At 53.1% G+C, this 22,513-nt stretch overlaps 1 protein-coding gene and 1 long non-coding RNA gene across 2 annotated transcripts in view; one reads left to right on the top strand and one right to left on the bottom strand.

The window, feature by feature from the left end:
* Nucleotides 1–22,513, top strand: part of LOC310650467 — a 376,544-nt gene that overhangs the window by 93,236 nt on the left and 260,795 nt on the right. The window lies entirely within an intron of this gene.
* LOC310650434 (GTPase IMAP family member 4-like) lies at nt 790–1,801 on the bottom strand. Its single transcript, XM_083379971.1, has one exon. The coding sequence runs from the start codon at nt 1,731–1,733 to the stop codon at nt 1,170–1,172; it is 564 nt and encodes a 187-aa protein (XP_083236097.1). The 5' UTR covers nt 1,734–1,801; the 3' UTR covers nt 790–1,169.

Here is a 22,513-nt window from a genome sequence, read left to right as displayed (position 1 = left end):
GCTGGACTAGAAGACCTCCAAGGTCCCTTTCAGCTCTATTCTATTCTAAAGTGAAGGGGAATAATGTCAAAGGTGGGAGGACCAAATGGAGGCTCACATGCCATGCAGGAGGGATCCCCCTCCCTCTTCCAAGGTGGAGAGCTTTTGGGGGAGCACGCTCCATTCTGACCCGCCCCTTGAGTAGATTCCCCTCATTCCCTGTCCCCCTCCCCCTCTTCTTTCTGAGTGCGTTGCTGTGCGGACTCGGCTAGGCTGGAGGGGACCGACCAGGCCATTCTCCCCCAAATCTTTCCTTCAAAACACACAGCCTTCATTCCTAAGCCAGGAGGTTTAATAAGATTTTCACAAGAACACACAAGATCTCCCTCGTGCATCCACATTCGCCTCTGGAAGGCGGCGTGGAAGAGTACAGAGACGGTCTTGCAGGAAACAGGTGGCAGCAGTTGGGAAAACATGAATTCACCCCGGAAAAACATGAACAGGTGAGCAAGAACCTCAAGGTTGCCCTGCCTTGATGTGCTTTGGTGACCGTTGGAGCGAAGGGGAGATGCTTTCAAGATTCTGCTACTGTAATTGGTACCGACAAACTAATATTTCTTCTGTTGGTGGTTTCTCGGCCTTGAAGGGTTGACAGATGGGGAAGTCCCAAAGAAAACATGTAGCAGCTGTTAGGAAAATATGAATTCAGCTCAGGAAAACAGGAACGGGTCAGAAAGAACCTCAAGGCTGACTTGCCTTGATGTTTTTTGGTGCCAGCAGGAGTAAAGGGGAGATGTTACTGTCATTTATACCAATAAAGTTGAGCTCTAATGTTTTTTGTGTTGGTGGTTTCCTTGCCTGGTTTACCTCGAAGGATCGAGAGATGGGAAGTCCGAAAGAGAGCGTCCTTCCAAAGGGTCCAGGCTGGTAAAGAATTAGGCTGTGGAGTAGCAGATACTGGGGGGGGGGGAAGGATCTTCCCACTGAAGATTTCTCATCCTAGGGGAGAAATCGGGTTCTCGGGAGAAGGAATCGGCTCAGGGTGATTCTGCCACAACTTGGGTTCTTGGGAGGTCTGGCGAGGGCTGGATTAGAACTCGGAACAAAAAGAGGGAAACGCACGGCTGTGGCGTTTGGGTGAGCTGCTCCCTTGGAGCAGAGGATCAAGTAGAAAGACTTGAGGGTGCTTGTTAGAGAAGAGAACACCAGGGCAAATGCTTTTTTTCCTTGTACTGCTCTTCGTCTTTCTTCATCATGTCTTCCGTGTAACACGGAGCTTCAAGGTTCAGGTACACCAGTTCGTCAATCATGCTCATCAGCTGGGTCACTTGTGTCTCTTGTTCTTTTCCTTGGGCCTTGTTGTTGAAAGCCAGGATCCGGCCCTTGCACTCGGACACTTGATCCCGAAGAGAGGAATCATCCTCGGATATGAATTCCTCCAGAGTTTTATCTTCCAGGTCATCTTTCCGGGAGAACAAGAGGATCATGTAATTCTTGGCGTTGAGGCTGAAGATCTCTTTGATCAGCCGAGCCACCACCTTCTCCTCCTGGGAGAAACGGCCCGGCCGAACCACCTGCACAATGACGTGTGGACCCGGCGCACACAATGTCACACACTTCTTCACCTCCTCAGCTGTTTCCCGCAGTGGAACCTTGGTGTCGAAAAAGCCTGGTGTGTCAACTACCACAATCCTTCTGCCATTCAACAATGTCTCCTCCTTTTTGCAACTCACAGTGATGGACTTAGGGGACATCGCAGAGTGAAAGGCTCTTCTTCCCAGGATGGCGTTTCCCGTCGCACTTTTTCCGTTCCCGGTTTTGCCCACCAGGACGATCCTCCGGTCGGGCCCTGCAACCCAAAGTGGGTGGGTGGGGGGGGACAGAAGAGAGAAGAAGGGGACTTTGGTCAGCAGCGTACAGCCATCACAGGTGGTTCCTCCCCCCCACCCAGACAAGTGACTGCCACCCAATCCCACCCCCAGGAGCCCAAAGACATTACCTTGGATGTTTCCAGCCATTTCCAGAAGATTCACGTGGGACAAATCACGAGGTTTCTGCATGAAAAGCGAACAGAATCAGGCCAAAGGAGAGACTTGCCTTTACTAGGAGATTGACGGGAGCCCCCCTCCCTCCAGAAAACACAGGCAAGAATTGGAGAGGGGGGGTTAAAAGTGGCCCCTACACACACACACACACACACACACACACACACACCACAGTCCTTGAGGCAGAATCATCCTGATCCCCCCCACGCGCTATGGGGGCTTCGGGAAAAGTGGGGATTGATCCCCAAACGTGATGTTGTTCCCCCAGAGACGATCCAGCCTGCCTCAACCAATCAATCAGAAGAAAGCTGGAAGGGACCTGGGAGGTCTTCTAGTCCAACCCCCTGCTCAAGCAGGAGACCCCTCAGAATCACGGAAGGACAGAGTTGGAAGGGATCCTGGAGGTCCTCTAGTCCAGCTCCGTGCTCAAGTAGGAGACCCCCTCACAGAAACGTCGCGGTTCCGACAGATGAAACCCATCAACGGAACCTCGAGGCAAAATTCTCCCTTAAAAGAATGTGTATTCGGGATAGAAAGTATCGGCACTGCATAGTTGAACCCCCAAAACTAAATCTCCCCCCCAACACAAAGTAACAAAGTACAATTCCCAACCCCCGATAAACTGTCATCAAGCACATTCCCCAATTAGTTTAAAGCGAGGGCTTTCTCCTCAGCTCCTCAGCCCGCTAAAACGTCATCAGCTTGTCCTTGGGTTCCCACAGCAGCTGTTATTATGGATAGCTGAGCTTACACCTCAACAACCCCACACACACATACACACACTGCACCTGATTTCTAAAAGCAAGAAAGCCTGTTAAAGGAATAGAGAAAATGGCTGCCTTTTCGTCAGCTGTCAGAGCGGGAACATCCAATTTTAGCAGCGTCGACAGTCATAGCATGACAAGAGTTGAAAAGGGACCCTGGAAGTCCTCTAGTCAGACCCTGTGCTCAGGCAGGAGACCCTTACAGAATCACAGAATGAGAGAGATGGAAGGGACCCTGGAGGTCTTCTACTCCAGCCTCCTGCTCAGGCAAGAGACCCTTACAGAATGACAGAAGGGACCTCGGAGGTCTTCTAGTGTTGACCCGGAATTAGGGGACAGTATAGGAAAATATCCATTAAGAAAACCAAGACCAAGATCATGGCATCTGGCCCTCTCAATTCCTGGCAAATAGATGGGGAAGAAATGGAGGTAGTGACAGATTTTATTTTCCTGGGCTCCAAGATCACTGCAGATGGGGACTGTAGCCAAGAAATTAAAAGACGCTTGCTCCTCGGGAGGAAAGCCATGTCAAATCTAGACAGCACACTAAAAAGCAGAGACATCACCCTGTCAACCAAAGTGCGTATAGTCAAGGCTATGGTTTTCCCAGTTGCAATGTATGGCAGTGAAAGCTGGACCATAAGAAAGGCTGAGCGCCAAAGAATTGAGGCCTTTGAAGTATGGTGCTGGAGAAGACTCCTGCGAGTCCCTTGGACTGCAAGGCGATCAAACCGGTCGGTCCTAGAGGAGATCAACCCTGACTGCTCTTTAGAAGGCCAGATCCTGAAGCTGAAACTCAAATACTTTGGCCACCTAATGAGAAGGAAGGACTCACTGGAGAAGAGCCTAATGCTGGGAAAGATTGAGGGCACTAGAAGAAGGGGACGACAGAGAATGAGGTGGCTGGATGGAGTCACTGAAGCAGTAGGCGTGCGCTTAAATGGACTCCAGAAGATGGTAGAGGACAGAAAGTCCTGGAGGAACGTTGTCCATAGGGTCGCGATGGGTCGGACACGACTTCGCAGCTAGCAACAACAACATAGGAAATATCAATTGTGAATATGTGCAGATGGCCCTACTGTCTTTGGGCTCTTGCAAAGTCCTGGATGCAGGGTCATGAAAGGCCAGCAAGGAAAATGCTCAATCTCCTAACCCATCCAAAAACGTACGATATCTTTAGGGAAACACCCAAAAGGGAACGTGTCTGTTACTTCTGCTCTCTTATCTACAGTATGCCAGACTTACTGGGTGAAATTTTTATTGTACGCGTGTCAGCTTTGCTGGATGGCTAGCTTGTGTTAGGGCTTTCCAACCTTTTCGCCCACTGTACCGCTTTTAGCATATGGCACCATCCGAGTACCACCAGTCGCCTAGCAAGGTGTCAAAAACTTGATGACCAAAAAGAAAAAAAGAAAAAAGTGAGCAAGTACAGGTAGTCTTCGACTTACAACAGTTTGCTTAGTGACTGTTCAAAGTTACAATGGCACTGGAAAACGTGGGGGCCCCCAGCCACAGCCAAGCAAGACCCCTGCCTGCCCGCTCGGCGGCGCTCTTCCTCCTGTCCGAGGTTTTTATTGTTGTGAGCATTTCTGTTGAGGATTGGCAGCGGGGGTGGGGTGGGGTGGGGGTGTTTGGTTTTTATCCCCTCCCTGTCTGCTGGGTGGTCACAGCAGGTTTTGGTCACTTCACATGACCCTGGGACACCGTGACCATCATAAATATGAATCAGTTGCCGAGCATCTGAATGTAAATCATGAGACCCTGGAGATGCTGTAGCATTCCAGCTGATCGGCGCTTCTTCTGGGCTCAGCGGAAGCGCCGGGATCGGCGCCGAGCTGCAGCTGGAGCCTGGCGCTGATCCTGGCGCTTCCGCCGAGCCCCGACAGGCCTGCAGCTCCAGCCGTCTCTCGCTCAGGCTTGTGCGGTGCTGGCACCAGTTCAGCTCGTTCCCCTCCCCTGCTACCACTTTTTTAGGATGGTCGCGTAGCACCTGCCAGGTGCCAATGTACCACGGGTGGTACCCGTACCACTGGTTGAAAAGCCCTGGCTTATGTAACCAGAAAGAATAAATACAAGGATTTCTTGTCTTTTGGGGGCGCTCTCATTTAGAGCAGCCCGTCTTTTTGTTCAGCTGAATAAAAAACGTAAAACGTGAAGGCAACTTCTGGTTTCCTTTTATTTTTTTTACCAGCAAAACCTCAGAACCTGCATATCACTAGTCCAACCCGCTGTTCAGGCAAGAGACCCTTACAGAAGGTCAGAGTTGGAAGGGACCTCGGAGGTCCTCTAGTCCCACCCCCTGCTCAAGCAGGAGACCCTATGCCAGGGGTGTCAAACTCAATTTCATTGAGGGCCGCATCAGCATTGCGGTTGCCCTCAAGGGGCCGGGTGGGTATGGCCAGGGTGGGCGTGGCCTACTGGGTGGGCGTGGCTAGAGTGCGTATGGCCTACTGGGTGGGCGTGGCCAGCTCTACATCATTCACATCAAGGGTGCCTATGGGGGCCTGGGCAGGAGTGGGACAGATCTGAGGGTCTCTGGCAGAAGGAGGGTCTCTGGGCCAGCGCCAAGGCAGTGGGGGCCGTTCCCTCACTGTTTCCAGGATGGCTTCGCGGGCCGCATGAAACCACTTTGCGGGCCGAATCCGGCCCCCGGGCCTTGTGTTTGACATGTCTGCCCTACGCCATTCCTGACCAGTGGCGGTCCAGTCTCTTCTTGAAAGCCTCCAGGGATGAAGCACCCCCCCATCCCCCACACAACATCTGCAGGCTACTTCTGTTCCACTGGTTGATTGCCCTCACTGTTGGGGAATTCCTCCTTATTTCCAGGTTGAATCTCTCCTTGATCAGTTTCCATCTGTTGCTTCTTGTCCTGCCCTCAGGGTCTTTGGAAATGAGGTTGGACCCCCCCCCTTTTCTCTGTGACAGCCTGTCAAGATATCGGAAGACGGCTATCATGTCCCACCTCGTCCTTCTCTTCATTAAATTAGACGTACCCAATTCCAGCAACCGTTCCTGATATGTTTTAGCCTCCAGTCCCGTAATCGTCATTGTTGCTCTTCTCTGCACTCTTTCTAGAGTCACAACATCTTTTTTTATAGTGTACAGACCAAAATTGGCTGCGGCATTCCCAATGTGGGCCTTACTAAGGCTTTATGGAGTGGTGTTAGTGCCTGGCGCGATCTTGATTGAATCCCCAACTCTCTCTTTTTTTTTTAATGTTTTATTGACTAATTTATATGTCACCATCAATAACTGGCAAACAGTGTGTAGTCTGGGTTTGCAGTTACAAATAAATCCATAACAATTAGCTTCTTTAATTCCATATCCCACCTAGCAGCTTTCCTTGATTTTTCTCTTCTTTCAATAATATGCTCTTTGATCCCCCTTGAATTAGTACACGTCGCGATCATTTCAAAAGAAAAAAGGCAGAGCGCCAGAGAATGGAGGCCTTTGAACTCTGGTGCTGGAGAAGACTCCTGCGAGTCCCTTGGACTGCAAGGCGATCAAACCGGTCAGTCCTAGAGATCAACCCTGACTGCTCTTTAGAAGGCCAGATCCTGAAGATGAAACTCAAATCCTTTGGCCACCTAACGAGAAGGAAGGACTCACTGGAGAAGAGCCTAATGCTGGGAAAGATTGAGGGCAAGAGAAGAAGGGGACGACAGAGAATGAGGTGGCTGGATGGAGTCACTGAAGCAGTAGGCGTGAGCCTAAATGGACTCCAGAAGATGGTAGAGGACAGGAAGGCCTGGAGGAACGTGGTCCGTGGGGTGGCGATGGATCAGACACAACTTCACGACCAACAACAACAAATATCTACAAATAACCTTTCCCCCCCCCATTATTCAGCTTCGCTTTCTAATCATCTCGATGAGTTCTCATTCAAATTTATTGTCCCCACAGCATTTCAACAGAAAACCTTTTACCTGTTGGCTGTTGAAGTTTTCTTAAGAGTTAATTTTTCCTCCTAGGAGCCGTCCCAATGCCTAGATTTTTTTCACATCTTGAAACAGAAAGAGCAAAAGAAAGAACGAACATGCTGCTTAAAACAAAGGCATCCCTCTGAAGCTAAAATACATCAATATTCAATGTTTTATTCTTTTTAAAGCATACTCTTCAGAATCCATGATATTTAAGTGTCTAGTTACATTTCCCTCAGGTAAAACATCCCGCGCGGTTTTTGCGTTTCTCATCTCATAGACGGGAGAAAAAAAATATTGTAGAGTTTAAGATGCCTATCCCGCCTAAGCTCAGATTCGTTTCTATTCAGAGTTTTATTTCCTTAACCGCAGATTGAATCCCTCTCTTAAGGCAACTCAGGATTGTGTCGGCTTTTTTGGGCTGCCGCCACACAAGGCTGGCTCCTGTTGAATTGATTGTCCACGAAGACGACTCCGAGATCCCCATCACAGTTACTGCTATGAAACCTGGTTTCACCCAATCTGTAGATGTCCTTTGGGGTTTGTTTTTTTCTCGCCTAAGTGGCAAACTTTGCTTTTCATTGGAATACACACATACACACACACACCTCCCTCTTTCTCCCTTGTCCCTCTTTCCTGGCGTTGGCCCATCAGCCACTGCCGCACCAGGTCTCTAGGGCTGAGCCAGCCTCCTCCGCCATTGGGCAATTTGGGAACTCTGCGCCTAAGTTGTGCCCAGGAGAACGGAAGCGGCTGCGGGTACCGAGAAAGAGCTGGGTGCTCCGGAGCAGGTGAGGGGGGCGGGGAGGCAGAGAGTCAGCAAGGGTAGAAGGTCTCCTGATGCAGCAGGGACTAGACTAGATAACCTCCAAGTTCCCTTCCAGCTCTATGACTCTGTAAGGATCTACAGCCTGAGCAGGGGGTTGGACTAGGTGGCCTCTGAGGTCCCTTCCCGCTCTATGACTCTGTAAGGCTCTCCTGCCTGAGCAGGGGATTGGACTAGGTGGCCTCTGAGGTCCCTTCCCACTCTATGACTCTGGAAGGCTCTCCTGCTTGAGCAGGGGGCTGGACTAGATGACCTCCGAGGCACCTTACAGCTCAATCCTTCTATGACTCTTTAAGGCTCTCCTGCTTGAGCAGGGGGCTGGACTAGATGACCTCCGAGGTCCCTTCCAACTCTGTCGTTCTATGATTCTGTCAGGGTCTCCTGCTCGAGCAGGGGGTTGGACTAGATGACCTCCGAGGTCCCATCCAGCTCAGTCATTCTATGACTCTGGAAGGTTCTCCTGCTCGAGCAGGGGGTTGGACTAGGTGGCCTCTGAGGTCCCTTCCCACTCTATGACTCTGGAAGGCTCTCCTGCTTGAGCAGGGGGCTGGACTAGATGACCTCCGAGGCACCTTACAGCTCAATCCTTCTATGACTCTTTAAGGCTCTCCTGCTTGAGCAGGGGGCTGGACTAGATGACCTCCGAGGTCCCTTCCAACTCTGTCGTTCTATGATTCTGTCAGGGTCTCCTGCTCGAGCAGGGGGTTGGACTAGATGACCTCCGAGGTCCCATCCAGCTCAGTCATTCTATGACTCTGGAAGGTTCTCCTGCTCGAGCAGGCGGTTGGACTAGGTGGCCTCTGAGGTCCCTTCCCACTCTATGACTCTGGAAGGCTCTCCTGCTTGAGCAGGGGGCTGGACTAGATGGCCTCTGAGGTCCCTTCCAGCTCTATGACTCTGGAAGGATCTCCAGCCTGAGCAGGGGGTTGGACTAGGTGGCCTCTGAGGTCCCTTCCCGCTCTATGACTCTGGAAGGCTCTCCTGCTTGAGCAGGGGGCTGGACTAGATGGCCTCCGAGGTCCCTTCCCGCTCTACGACTCTGTAAGGATCTCCAGCCCGAGCGTGGGGCTGGACTAGGTGGCCTCCGAGGTCCCTTCCCGCTCTGTTCTGCTACGATTCCCTAAGGCTCTCCCGCTCGAGCAGGGGGCTGGACTAGATGGCCTCGGAGGTCCCTTCCCACGCGGTGCTTCTAAGTCCCAAGCTCGTCTTCCGAAGTCGCATTGGCCCGGATCCGAAGACGCTCCTGAAATGCAGCCGTCGCCCCCTCCCCACTTCCTCGGCATTTACTATTGGGGAGAAGGGGGGGTCCCCACTTCCTCGGCCTTTACTATTGGGGAGAGGGGGGGGTCCCCACTTCCTCGGCATTTACTATTGGGGAGAGGGGGGGTCCCCGGCGCCCCCTCCCCGTTTTCTTGCCCCGGAGACCAACCTGAGACCCTTCTCCAAGAAGCGGCGGGTGGGTGGGTGGGTGGGTGGGTGGGTTTCTAACGGGTCCGGCGAGGGGCTGCGCTTCGCTTCTGCACCTTCCGCGGAGGGCCGCCGGCAAAGTCGTCTTGCTCTGGGCGGGTCCTTCGGGGTGGGCGGAGTCGCCTTGACCCCCCTCCCCCCTCCCCCCATTACCAGCGAGAGAAAGGAGGGAGATTCTTGGAGACTCCGTCCCACCCCCACCCACCCCTCCCTCCCGGGGGGCGCCTCTTGGGTCACCCCAGCCCACCCTCCTCTGCCCCTTTCCCACCCGAGGAAACGGCGGGGCAGCAATTTTTCCAGAATGGAATGGAATGGAATGGAATGGAATGGAATGGAATGGAATGGAATGGAAAATAGAATAGAAATGCAGAATAGAATAGAATAGAATAGAATGGAATGGAATGGAATAGAATAGAAAATATGGAATGGAATGGAATGGAATGGAATAGAATAGAATAGAATAGAATAGAATAGAATAGAATAGAATAGAATAGAATAGAATAGAATAGAATAGAATAGAATAGAATAGAATGGAATGGAATGGAATGGAATGGAATGGAATGGAATGGAATGGAATAGAATGGAATAGAATAGAAAATATGGAATGGAATGGAATGGAATGGAATGGAATGGAATAGAATAGAATAGAAAATATGGAATGGAATGGAATGGAATAGAATAGAATAGGAATAGAATAGAATAGAATAGAATAGAATAGAATAGAATAGAATAGAATAGAATAGAATAGAATAGAATAGAATAGAATAGAATAGAATAGAAAATATGGAATGGAATGGAATGGAATGGAATGGAATGGAATAGAATAGAATAGAATAGAAAATATGGAATGGAATGGAATGGAATGGAATAGAATAGAATAGAATAGAATAGAATAGAATAGAATAGAATAGAATAGAATAGAATAGAATAGAATAGAATAGAATAGAAAATATGGAATGGAATGGAATGGAATGGAATAGAATAGAATAGAATAATAGAATAGAATAGAATAGAATAGAATAGAATAGAATAGAATAGAATAGAATAGAATAGAATAGAATAGAATAGAATACAATAGAATATATGGAATGGAATGGAATGGAATGGAATGGAATGGAATAGAATGGAATAGAATAGAATAGAATAGAAAATATGGAATGGAATGGAATGGAATGGAATAGAATGGAATAGAATAGAATAGAATAGAATAGAATAGAATAGAATAGAATAGAATAGAATAGAATAGAATAGAATAGAATAGAATAGAAAATATGGAATGGAATGGAATGGAATGGAATAGAATAGAATAGAATAGAATAGAATAGAATAGAATAGAATAGAATAGAATAGAATAGAATAGAATAGAATAGAATAGAATAGAATAGAATAGAATAGAAAATATGGAATGGAATGGAATAGAATAGAATAGAATAGAATAGAATAGAATAGAATAGAATAGAAAATATGGAATGGAATGGAATGGAATGGAATGGAATAGAATAGAATAGAAAATATGGAATGGAATTGAATGGAATGGAATAGAAACACAGAATAGAATAGAATGGAATAGAATGGAATGGAATAGAAACACAGAATAGAATAGAATGGAATAGAATGGAATGGAATAGAAACACAGAATAGAATGGAATGGAATGGAATGGAATGCAAAATAGAATAGAAACGCAGAATAGAATGGAATGGAATAGAAAGAATAGAATAGAATGGAATGGAATAGAAATAATTAGAATAGAATAGAATAGAATAGAATAGAATAGAACAGAATAGAATAGAATAGAATAGAATAGAACAGAATAGAATAGAATAGAATAGAAATGTAGAATAGAATAGAATAGAATAAAATAGAAAATATGGAATGGAATGGAATGGAATGGAATGGAATAGAATAGAATAGAAAATATGGAATGGAATGGAATGGAATATGGAATAGAACGGAACGGAACAGAACAGAACAGAACAGAACAGAATAGAATAGAATAGAATAAAATAGAATAGAATAGAATAGAATAGAAAGGGATCTTGGAGGTCTTCTAGTCCAGCCCCCTGCTCAAGCAGGAGAACCTATTCCATTTCAGACAAAAGGCTGGCTGTTCTGTACTGAATCGATAAAGGAGGGAGCAGATGCTTTGCACAGCCATCGGGCGAGGCAAAGATTAGGAGGAACCAAGGAGAGGCTGGACCATGACCCAGGGACCCCTCCATCCCCTGCTGGCCCCAGGCCAATCAACTCCCGAGAAAGTTTCATCTTTGATAAGCTACAAAAGGGAAAGCGAAGAACAGGTGACAGGTGGAGAGAGACACACCTTGTCCCTGGCTGAGCCTGTACAAAGTCCGAGGTGAGCCTGCATTTTATGGCCCTGTTTGTACCTGGGATTCAGGAAGCGTTCACCTGTTTACAAAGGTGCATCATTACCAGCCTTCTGGGCGGCGGTGGTGGTCCAGGAGCTCTTTTTATTATTATTAATTATTATTATTTATTAAATTTATATGCCACCCTACTCCCTAAGGACTCAGGGCGGCTCACAACAATAAAAAAATAAAAAACATAAAATACAAAGATTAAAAAAGAATTAAACAATAAAGAAATAAATAAAGGACAATTTAATTTTTTGGCGTGGTGGGGCTACCTGGGACCTGGATTCACACATTCTGGATTCCTAACTGTTGGGTACACTTCCTAACTGTTGGGGCCTACTTTATCAAATGCTGTAGAATCAGAATAGAGCTGGGAGAGACCGTGGAGGTCTTCTACTCCAACCCCCACCCGGCTCAAGCAGCAGACCCTTACAGAATTACAGACTGACGGAAGGGACCGCGGAGGTCATCTCGTCCCCGCTTCTGCTCCCGCAGGAGACAATGACAGAATTACAGACTGACGGAAGGGACCGCGGAGGTCATCTCGTCCCCGCTTCTGCTCACGCAGGAGACAATGTCAGACTTACAGACTGACGGAAGGGACCGCGGAGGTCATCTCGTCCGCGCTTCTGCTCACGCAGGAGACAATGTCAGAATTACAGACTGACGGAAGGGACCGCGGGGGTCATCTCGTCCCTGCTTCTGCTCACGGAGGAGACAATGTCAGAATTACAGACTGACGGAAGGGACCGCGGGGGTCATCTCCTCCCCGCTTCTGCTCCCGCAGGAGACAATGACAGAATTACAGACTGACGGAAGGGACCGCGGAGGTCATCTCGTCCCCGCTTCTGCTCCCGCAGGAGACAGTAACAGAATTACAGACTGACGGAAGGGACCGCGGAGGTCATCTCGTCCACGCTTCTGCTCCCGCAGGAGACAATCTCAGAATTACAGACTGATGGAAGGGACCGCGGAGGTCATCTTGTCCCCGCTTGTGCTCCCGCAGGAGACAATGACAGAATTACAGACTGACGGAAGGGACCGTGGAGGTCATCTCGTCCCCCCTTCTACTCCCGCAGGAGACAATGTCAGAATTGCAGACTGATGGAAGGGACCTTGGTGGTCATCTCGTCCCCGCTTCTGCTCCCGCAGGAGACAATGACAGAATTACAGACTGACGGAAGGGACCGCGGAGGTCATCTCGTCTCCGCTTCTGCTCCCGCAGGAGACAATGACAGAATACAGACTGACAGAAGGGACCGCGGAGGTCATCTCGTCCCCGCTTCTGCTCCCGCACGAGACAATGTCAGAATTACAGACTGACGGAAGGGACCGCGGAGGTCATCTCGTCCCCGCTTCTGCTCACGCACGAGGCAATGTCAGAATTACAGACTGACGGAAGGGACCTTGGTGGTCATCTCGTCCCCGCTGCTGCTCCCGCAGGAGACAATGTCAGAATTACAGACTGACGGAAGGGACCGCGGAGGTCATCTCGTCCCCCCTTCTGCTCCCGCAGGAGACAGTGACAGAATTACAGACTGACGGAAGGGACCGTGGAGGTCATCTCGTCCCCCCTTCTGCTCCCGCAGGAGACAATGTCAGAATTACAGACTGATGGAAGGGACCTTGGTGGTCATCTCATCCCCGCTTCTGCTCCCGCAGGAAACAATGTCAGAATTACAGACTGACGGAAGGGACCGCGGAGGTCATCTCATCCCCGCTTCTGCTCCCGCAGGAGACAATGTCAGAATTACAGAATGAGGGAAGGGACCTTGGTGGTCATCTCATCCCCCCTTCTGCTCCCGCAGGAGACAGTGACAGAATTACAGACTGACGGAAGGGACCGTGGAGGTCATCTCGTCCCCGCTTCTGCTCCCGCAGGAGACAGTGTCAGAATTGCAGACTGACGGAAGGGACCTTGGTGGTCATCTCGTCCCCGCTTCTGCTCCTGCAGGAGACAATGTCAGAATTACAGACTGGCGGAAGTGACCGCGGAGGTCATCTCGTCCCCGCTTTTGCTCCCGCAGGAGACAGTGTCAGAGTTACAGACTGACGGAAGGGACCGCGGTGGTCATCTCGTCCCCGCTTCTGCTCACGCAGGAGACAGTGTCAGAATTGCAGACTGACGGAAGGGACCTTGGTGGTCATCTCGTCCCCGCTTCTGCTCCTGCAGGAGACAATGTCAGAATTACAGACTGACGGAAGGGACCGTGGAGGTCATCTCGTCCCCCCTTCTGCTCCCGCAGGAGACAGTGTCAGAATTACAGACTGACGGAAGGGACCATGGAGGTCATCTCGTCCCCCCTTCTGCTCCCGCAGGAGACAGTGTCAGAATTGCAGACTGATGGAAGGGACCTTGGTGGTCATCTCGTCCCCGCTTCTGCTCCCGCAGGAGACAATGTCAGACTTACAGAATGACGGAAGGGACCGCGGAGGTCATCTCATCCCCGCTTCTGCTCCTGCAGGAGACAATGTCAGAATTACAGACTGACGGAAGGGACCGCGGGGGTCATCTTGTCCCCGCTTCTGCTCCCGCAGGAGACAATGTCAGAATTACAGACTGAGGGAAGGGACCTTGGTGGTCATCTCGTCCCCCCTTCTGCTCCCGCAGGAGACAATGTCAGAATTACAGACTGACGGAAGGGACCGCGGGGGTCATCTCGTCCCCGCTTCTGCTCCCGCAGGAGACAATGTCAGAATTACAGACTGACGGAAGGGACCTTGGTGGTCATCTCGTCCCCGCTTCTGCTCCCGCTGGAGACAATGTCAGAATTACAGACTGACGGAAGGGACCGCGGGGGTCATCTCGTCCCCGCTTCTGCTCACGCAGGAGACAATGTCAGAATTACAGACTGATGGAAGGGACCGCGGAGGTCATCTCGTCCCCGCTTCTGCTCCTGCAGGAGACAATGTCAGAATTACAGACTGACGGAAGGGACCTTGGTGGTCATCTCGTCCCCGATTCTGCTCCTGCAGGAGACAATGTCAGAATTACAGACTGACGGAAGGGACCTTGGTGGTCATCTCGTCCCCGCTGCTGCTCCCACAGGAGACAATGTCAGAATAACAGACTGACGGAAGGGACCGCGGAGGTCATCTCGTCCCCCCTTCTGCTCCCGCAGGAGACAATGTCAGAATTACAGACTGACGGAAGGGACCGCGGGGGTCATCTCGTCCCCGCTTCTGCTCACGGAGGAGACAATGTCAGAATTACAGACTGACGGAAGGGACCGCGGGGGTCATCTCCTCCCCGCTTCTGCTCCCGCAGGAGACAATGACAGAATTACAGACTGACGGAAGGGACCGCGGAGGTCATCTCGTCCCCGCTTCTGCTCCCGCAGGAGACAGTAACAGAATTACAGACTGACGGAAGGGACCGCGGAGGTCATCTTGTCCCCGCTTCTGCTCCCGCAGGAGACAATTACAGAATTACAGACTGATGGAAGGGACCGTGGAGGTCATCTCGTCCCCGCTTCTGCTCCCGCAGGAGACAGTGTCAGAATTACAGAGTGACGGAAGGGACCGCGGAGGTCATCTCGTCCACGCTTCTGCTCCCGCAGGAGACAATCTCAGAATTACAGACTGATGGAAGGGACCGCGGAGGTCATCTTGTCCCCGCTTGTGCTCCCGCAGGAGACAATGACAGAATTACAGACTGACGGAAGGGACCGTGGAGGTCATCTCGTCCCCCCTTCTACTCCCGCAGGAGACAATGTCAGAATTGCAGACTGATGGAAGGGACCTTGGTGGTCATCTCGTCCCCGCTTCTGCTCCCGCAGGAGACAATGACAGAATTACAGACTGACGGAAGGGACCGCGGAGGTCATCTCGTCTCCGCTTCTGCTCCCGCAGGAGACAATGACAGAATACAGACTGACAGAAGGGACCGCGGAGGTCATCTCGTCCCCGCTTCTGCTCCCGCACGAGACAATGTCAGAATTACAGACTGACGGAAGGGACCGCGGAGGTCATCTCGTCCCCGCTTCTGCTCACGCACGAGGCAATGTCAGAATTACAGACTGACGGAAGGGACCTTGGTGGTCATCTCGTCCCCGCTGCTGCTCCCGCAGGAGACAATGTCAGAATTACAGACTGACGGAAGGGACCGCGGAGGTCATCTCGTCCCCCCTTCTGCTCCCGCAGGAGACAGTGACAGAATTACAGACTGACGGAAGGGACCGTGGAGGTCATCTCGTCCCCCCTTCTGCTCCCGCAGGAGACAATGTCAGAATTACAGACTGATGGAAGGGACCTTGGTGGTCATCTCATCCCCGCTTCTGCTCCCGCAGGAAACAATGTCAGAATTACAGACTGACGGAAGGGACCGCGGAGGTCATCTCATCCCCGCTTCTGCTCCCGCAGGAGACAATGTCAGAATTACAGAATGAGGGAAGGGACCTTGGTGGTCATCTCATCCCCCCTTCTGCTCCCGCAGGAGACAGTGACAGAATTACAGACTGACGGAAGGGACCGTGGAGGTCATCTCGTCCCCGCTTCTGCTCCCGCAGGAGACAGTGTCAGAATTGCAGACTGACGGAAGGGACCTTGGTGGTCATCTCGTCCCCGCTTCTGCTCCTGCAGGAGACAATGTCAGAATTACAGACTGGCGGAAGTGACCGCGGAGGTCATCTCGTCCCCGCTTTTGCTCCCGCAGGAGACAGTGTCAGAGTTACAGACTGACGGAAGGGACCGCGGTGGTCATCTCGTCCCCGCTTCTGCTCACGCAGGAGACAGTGTCAGAATTGCAGACTGACGGAAGGGACCTTGGTGGTCATCTCGTCCCCGCTTCTGCTCCTGCAGGAGACAATGTCAGAATTACAGACTGACGGAAGGGACCGTGGAGGTCATCTCGTCCCCCCTTCTGCTCCCGCAGGAGACAGTGTCAGAATTACAGACTGACGGAAGGGACCATGGAGGTCATCTCGTCCCCCCTTCTGCTCCCGCAGGAGACAGTGTCAGAATTGCAGACTGATGGAAGGGACCTTGGTGGTCATCTCGTCCCCGCTTCTGCTCCCGCAGGAGACAATGTCAGACTTACAGAATGACGGAAGGGACCGCGGAGGTCATCTCATCCCCGCTTCTGCTCCTGCAGGAGACAATGTCAGAATTACAGACTGACGGAAGGGACCGCGGGGGTCATCTTGTCCCCGCTTCTGCTCCCGCAGGAGACAATGTCAGAATTACAGACTGAGGGAAGGGACCTTGGTGGTCATCTCGTCCCCCCTTCTGCTCCCGCAGGAGACAATGTCAGAATTACAGACTGACGGAAGGGACCGCGGGGGTCATCTCGTCCCCGCTTCTGCTCCCGCAGGAGACAATGTCAGAATTACAGACTGACGGAAGGGACCTTGGTGGTCATCTCGTCCCCGCTTCTGCTCCCGCTGGAGACAATGTCAGAATTACAGACTGACGGAAGGGACCGCGGGGGTCATCTCGTCCCCGCTTCTGCTCACGCAGGAGACAATGTCAGAATTACAGACTGATGGAAGGGACCGCGGAGGTCATCTCGTCCCCGCTTCTGCTCCTGCAGGAGACAATGTCAGAATTACAGACTGACGGAAGGGACCTTGGTGGTCATCTCGTCCCCGATTCTGCTCCTGCAGGAGACAATGTCAGAATTACAGACTGACGGAAGGGACCTTGGTGGTCATCTCGTCCCCGCTGCTGCTCCCACAGGAGACAATGTCAGAATAACAGACTGACGGAAGGGACCGCGGAGGTCATCTCGTCCCCCCTTCTGCTCCCGCAGGAGACAATGTCAGAATTACAGACTGACGGAAGGGACCGCGGGGGTCATCTCGTCCCCGCTTCTGCTCCCGCAGGAGACAATGTCAGAATTACAGACTGACGGAAGGGACCGCGGGGGTCATCTCGTCCCCGCTTCTGCTCCCGCTGGAGACAATGTCAGAATTACAGACTGACGGAAGGGACCTTGGTGGTCATCTCGTCCCCGCTTTTGCTCCCGCAGGAGACAATGACAGAATTACAGACTGACGGAAGGGACCGTGGAGGTCATCTCGTCCCCCCTTCTACTCCCGCAGGAGACAATGTCAGAACTGCAGACTGATGGAAGGGACCGTGGAGGTCATCTCGTCCCCGCTTCTGCTCCCGCAGGAGACAATGACAGAATTACAGACTGACGGAAGGGACCGCGGAGGTCATCTCGTCTCCGCTTCTGCTCCCGCAGGAGACAATGACAGAATACAGACTGACAGAAGGGACCGCGGAGGTCATCTCGTCCCCGCTTCTGCTCCCACACGAGACAATGTCAGAATTACAGACTGACGGAAGGGACCGCGGAGGTCATCTCGTCCCCGCTTCTGCTCACGCAGGAGGCAATGTCAGAATTACAGACTGACGGAAGGGACCTTGGTGGTCATCTCGTCCCCGCTGCTGCTCCCGCAGGAGACAATGTCAGAATTACAGACTGAGGGAAGGGACCTTGGTGGTCATCTCATCCCCCCTTCTGCTCCCGCAGGAGACAGTGTCAGAATTACAGACTGGCGGAAGGGACCCCGGAGGTCATCTCGTCCCCGCTTCTGCTCCCGCAGGAGACAATGTCAGAATTACAGACTGACGGAAGGGACCTTGGTGGTCATCTCGTCCCCCTTTCTGCTCACGCAGGAGACAATGTCAGAATTACAGACTGACGGAAGGGACCGCGGGGGTCATCTCGTCCCCGCTTCTGCTCCCGCAGGAGACAATGTCAGAATTACAGACTGACGGAAGGGACCGCGGGGGTCATCTCGTCCCCGCTTCTGCTCCCGCTGGAGACAATGTCAGAATTACAGACTGACGGAAGGGACCTTGGTGGTCATCTCGTCCCCGCTTTTGCTCCCGCAGGAGACAGTGTCAGAATTACAGACTGACGGAAGGGACCGCGGAGGTCATCTCGTTCCCCCTTCTGCTCCCGCAGGAGACAGTGACAGAATTACAGACTGACGGAAGGGACCGCGGAGGTCATCTCGTCCCCCCTTCTGCTCCCGCAGGAGACAGTGTCAGGATTACAGACTGACGGAAGGGACCGCGGAGGTCATCTCGTCCCCCCTTCTGCTCCCGCAGGAGACTATGTCAGAATTACAGACTGACGGAAGGGACCGCGGAGGTCATCTCGTCCCCGCTTGTGCTCCCGCAGGAGACAATGACAGAATTACAGACTGACGGAAGGGACCGTGGAGGTCATCTCGTCCCCCCTTCTACTCCCGCAGGAGACAATGTCAGAATTGCAGACTGATGGAAGGGACCGTGGAGGTCATCTCGTCCCCGCTTCTGCTCCCGCAGGAGACAATGTCAGAATTACAGACTGACGGAAGGGACCGCGGGGGTCATCTCGTCCCCGCTTCTGCTCCCGCTGGAGACAATGTCAGAATTACAGACTGACGGAAGGGACCTTGGTGGTCATCTCGTCCCCGCTTTTGCTCCCGCAGGAGACAGTGTCAGAATTACAGACTGACGGAAGGGACCGCGGAGGTCATCTCGTTCCCCCTTCTGCTCCCGCAGGAGACAGTGACAGAATTACAGACTGACGGAAGGGACCGCGGAGGTCATCTCGTCCCCCCTTCTGCTCCCGCAGGAGACAGTGTCAGGATTACAGACTGACGGAAGGGACCGCGGAGGTCATCTCGTCCCCCCTTCTGCTCCCGCAGGAGACAATGTCAGAATTACAGACTGACGGAAGGGACCGCGGAGGTCATCTCGTCCCCGCTTGTGCTCCCGCAGGAGACAATGACAGAATTACAGACTGACGGAAGGGACCGTGGAGGTCATCTCGTCCCCCCTTCTACTCCCGCAGGAGACAATGTCAGAATTGCAGACTGATGGAAGGGACCGTGGAGGTCATCTCGTCCCCGCTTCTGCTCCCGCAGGAGACAATGACAGAATTACAGACTGACGGAAGGGACCGCGGAGGTCATCTCGTCTCCGCTTCTGCTCCCGCAGGAGACAATGACAGAATACAGACTGACAGAAGGGACCGCGGAGGTCATCTCGTCCCCGCTTCTGCTCCCACACGAGACAATGTCAGAATTACAGACTGACGGAAGGGACCGCGGAGGTCATCTCGTCCCCGCTTCTGCTCACGCAGGAGGCAATGTCAGAATTACAGACTGACGGAAGGGACCTTGGTGGTCATCTCGTCCCCGCTGCTGCTCCCGCAGGAGACAATGTCAGAATTACAGACTGAGGGAAGGGACCTTGGTGGTCATCTCATCCCCCCTTCTGCTCCCGCAGGAGACAGTGTCAGAATTACAGACTGGCGGAAGGGACCGCGGAGGTCATCTCGTCCCCGCTTCTGCTCCCGCAGGAGACAATGTCAGAATTACAGACTGACCGAAGGGACCTTGGTGGTCATCTCGTCCCCCTTTCTGCTCACGCAGGAGACAATGTCAGAATTACAGACTGACGGAAGGGACCGCGGAGGTCGTCTCGTCCCCGCTTCTGCTCCCGCAGGAGACAATGTCAGAATTACAGACTGACGGAAGGGACCGCGGAGGTCATCTCGTCCCCGCTTCTGCTCCCGCAGGAGACAATGTCAGAATTACAGACTGACGGAAGGGACCACGGGGGTCATCTCGTCCCCGCTTCTGCTCCCGCAGGAGACAGTGTCAGAATTACAGACTGACGGAAGGGACCACGGGGGTCATCTCGTCCCCCCTTCCAGTGGCGTAGCGTGGGGGGTGCAGGGGGGGCCGGCCGCACCGGGCGCAACATCTGGGGGGGCGCATTAGATGCATTTTACTTTAATTACATCAGTATTTTCATAACAAACAATACACGTGCTTGGGGGGGGTAAGGGTTTCTTTAACTAATCTAGTGGAAGAGACTCGAGTGCTAAAATCCACGGCTTAGGGGGGGCGCAAATTACTTGCCTTGCCCCGGGTGCTGACAACCCACGCTACGCCACTGCCCCCTTCTGCTCCCGCAGGAGACAGTGTCAGAATTACAGACTGACGGAAGGGACCGCGGAGGAGGTCATCTCGTCCCCCCTTCTGCTCCCGCAGGAGACAGTGTCAGAATTACAGACTGACGGAAGGGACCGCGGAGGTCATCTCGTCCCCCCTTCTGCTCCCGCAGGAGACAGTGTCAGAATTACAGACTGAGGGAAGGGACCTTGGTGGTCATCTCATCCCCCCTTCTGCTCCCGCAGGAGACAATGTCAGAATTACAGACTGACCGCGGAGATCATCTCGTCCCCATCCCCCTGCTCGAGCAGCAGACCGTAGTGGATCTGGAATCACACTTCTCCCGGGGTGGGGTGGGGGGGCAGGCCCGGGTCAAGGTCCCTCCCTCCCTCCCTCCCTCCCTCCCCTGCCCCTCTGCCCGCCCTTGTCCTGCCTGGCAAAAGGAGCGGGGCGGCTCCGCGAGCGCAACAGCTGATTCCAGGATCTGGAAGGAGCGGGGAGATCCAGAGCGAGACGGCGATCGCCCGCAGCGACGCAGGTGGGAGAGAAGAGGCACCGGGGCTCCTTCCGCAGCAGCGCAGGTGGGGCGGGGGAGGGGGGGTGGGATTCCGCCCAAGGAGAGGCGCCGAGTGCGGGGCGTCGGGATGGCCGGCTTGGAGGGCAGAAGGGGGCGGCCAGCGGGACCTCCAATCCCCGCGGCCGGAGCTCGCATCCGGAAGAGCCGGCCGAGGGGGGGGCGCTCCCTGGATGTCCCCGAATCCCAAGGCCCAAAAAAAAAACCCCTCCCGGGATAAGCCTTCCTCGGCGAGTCGGGGGTCCCCCTTCCTTTTCCCTTCTCGGAGACGTGGAAGAAGAGACTGAAGACGGTGCCTCTCGAGTGTCTGTGTGTGTGTGTGTGTGTGTGTGTGTGCGTGTGTGATTCTCGGGGGTCCCAGCCCCCCCTTTGCCTCCTCCAGGCCCCCCTTCCTCTCATCTCCCCGGGCGGGGGAGGGGGGAAAAGGGGCCGCGCAACGAGAGGGAAAGGCGGCGCCCCCCCTCCCCAAATCAGGGGGTCCGAGCAAAGGACCCCCTGATTTGCGACCCCCCCCCCTTCCAGAACCACCACCACCACCCCGCCCTTCCTCCTCGGTGGCAGACTCCAGCTGGAGGGCGGGGGAGAGAAGACGAGGGGAGAGGTGGAAGCGCCCCCCCACCTTACCGGGTGATGCAGAGGGTCCCGGAGCTTTTAGGAAAGGGAGAGAGGGAGGGGGCTTTGGGTCTCTTGAAAGCGGAGAGAGGGCACAGCCCGCCCCCTGCTCCCTACATGTGTGTGTGTGTGTGCACACACACGCAGGCGGGATGAAAAGGGACTAAGAAAAGAAATGGGCACCTTTTCAAATCAAGGCATCGGTGGGAAAGGCAGGAGGGGGGGCAGTGCTCCCGTTTGATCCCCTTCTTCCCACCCCCCCAAAAAGGGACCTTGGCCAGAGCAGCCTCCTGCCCCTCCCTCGCCTCAAAAAGGGAGTCTCCCCCCATCTTCTCTCTCTCTCCTTTCTCACAGTCCGGGGCAGATGGAGTCCCCCCAAGAGCGTCAGCAACCAGGAACGAACCAGCAGCCGACATTACCGGTAAGTCTGGGAAAGGGTCCTGGAAGGGGAGGGGGGGCTTTGGGAAAGGGGAGACCCTCTGCTCCGTGCAGGGCAGAATTTGAGGCCTGGGAAAAGCATCCAGCCCCCTCCCAGCACACCCCCACCGTCAGGCTCCAGACCAGCCCTGACCCCTTACTTGTAATAATATGGGGGGGAAGCAAGGCTCTGGTGCTAAAGCATGCAATGCCCCGCCCCGAGGAAAGGGGGTTCCCCCCTTTTCTCCTCCATCTGCTTGTCCCTTCCCTCTCCCCCCCCTCTCCTTTCTTCCCTTCCTGGGTCCCTTCAGAGCAGAGGTCTTCAAACTGGGCCCTTTTGTGACTTGGGGACTTCAACTCCCAGAATTCCTCAGCCAGGATGCTTTCAGACAGGGGTCTTCAAACTGGGCCCTTTTGTGATGTGGGGACTTCAACTCCCAGAATTCCTCAGCCCAGCACGCCAACTGAGGAATTCTGGGACTTCAAGTCCCGACCGTCATCAAAGGGCCCAGTTTGAAGGTCCCTGCTTCAGAAGACGGGGTCATTGTGAAGAACGTTCCCAATCCATCAGCACAACAATTTGCTTTCAGACATTGTGGGTGCTACATCGCTGGTGGTCTTTAAGAGATGATTGAA

The sequence above is a fragment of the Vipera ursinii genome, assembly GCF_947247035.1.
Source record: "Vipera ursinii genome assembly, contig: SUPER_Z_unloc_1, whole genome shotgun sequence".
In the NCBI taxonomy this organism is placed as follows: domain Eukaryota; kingdom Metazoa; phylum Chordata; class Lepidosauria; order Squamata; family Viperidae; genus Vipera; species Vipera ursinii.
This window is presented reverse-complemented; position numbering and strand designations above follow the sequence as displayed.

What these genes read in the sequence shown, in the direction of transcription:
- LOC310650434 (XM_083379971.1), bottom strand. Translation starts at nt 1,733, where the DNA reads ATGTCCCCTAAGTCCATCACTGTGAGTTGCAAAAAGGAGGAGACATTG.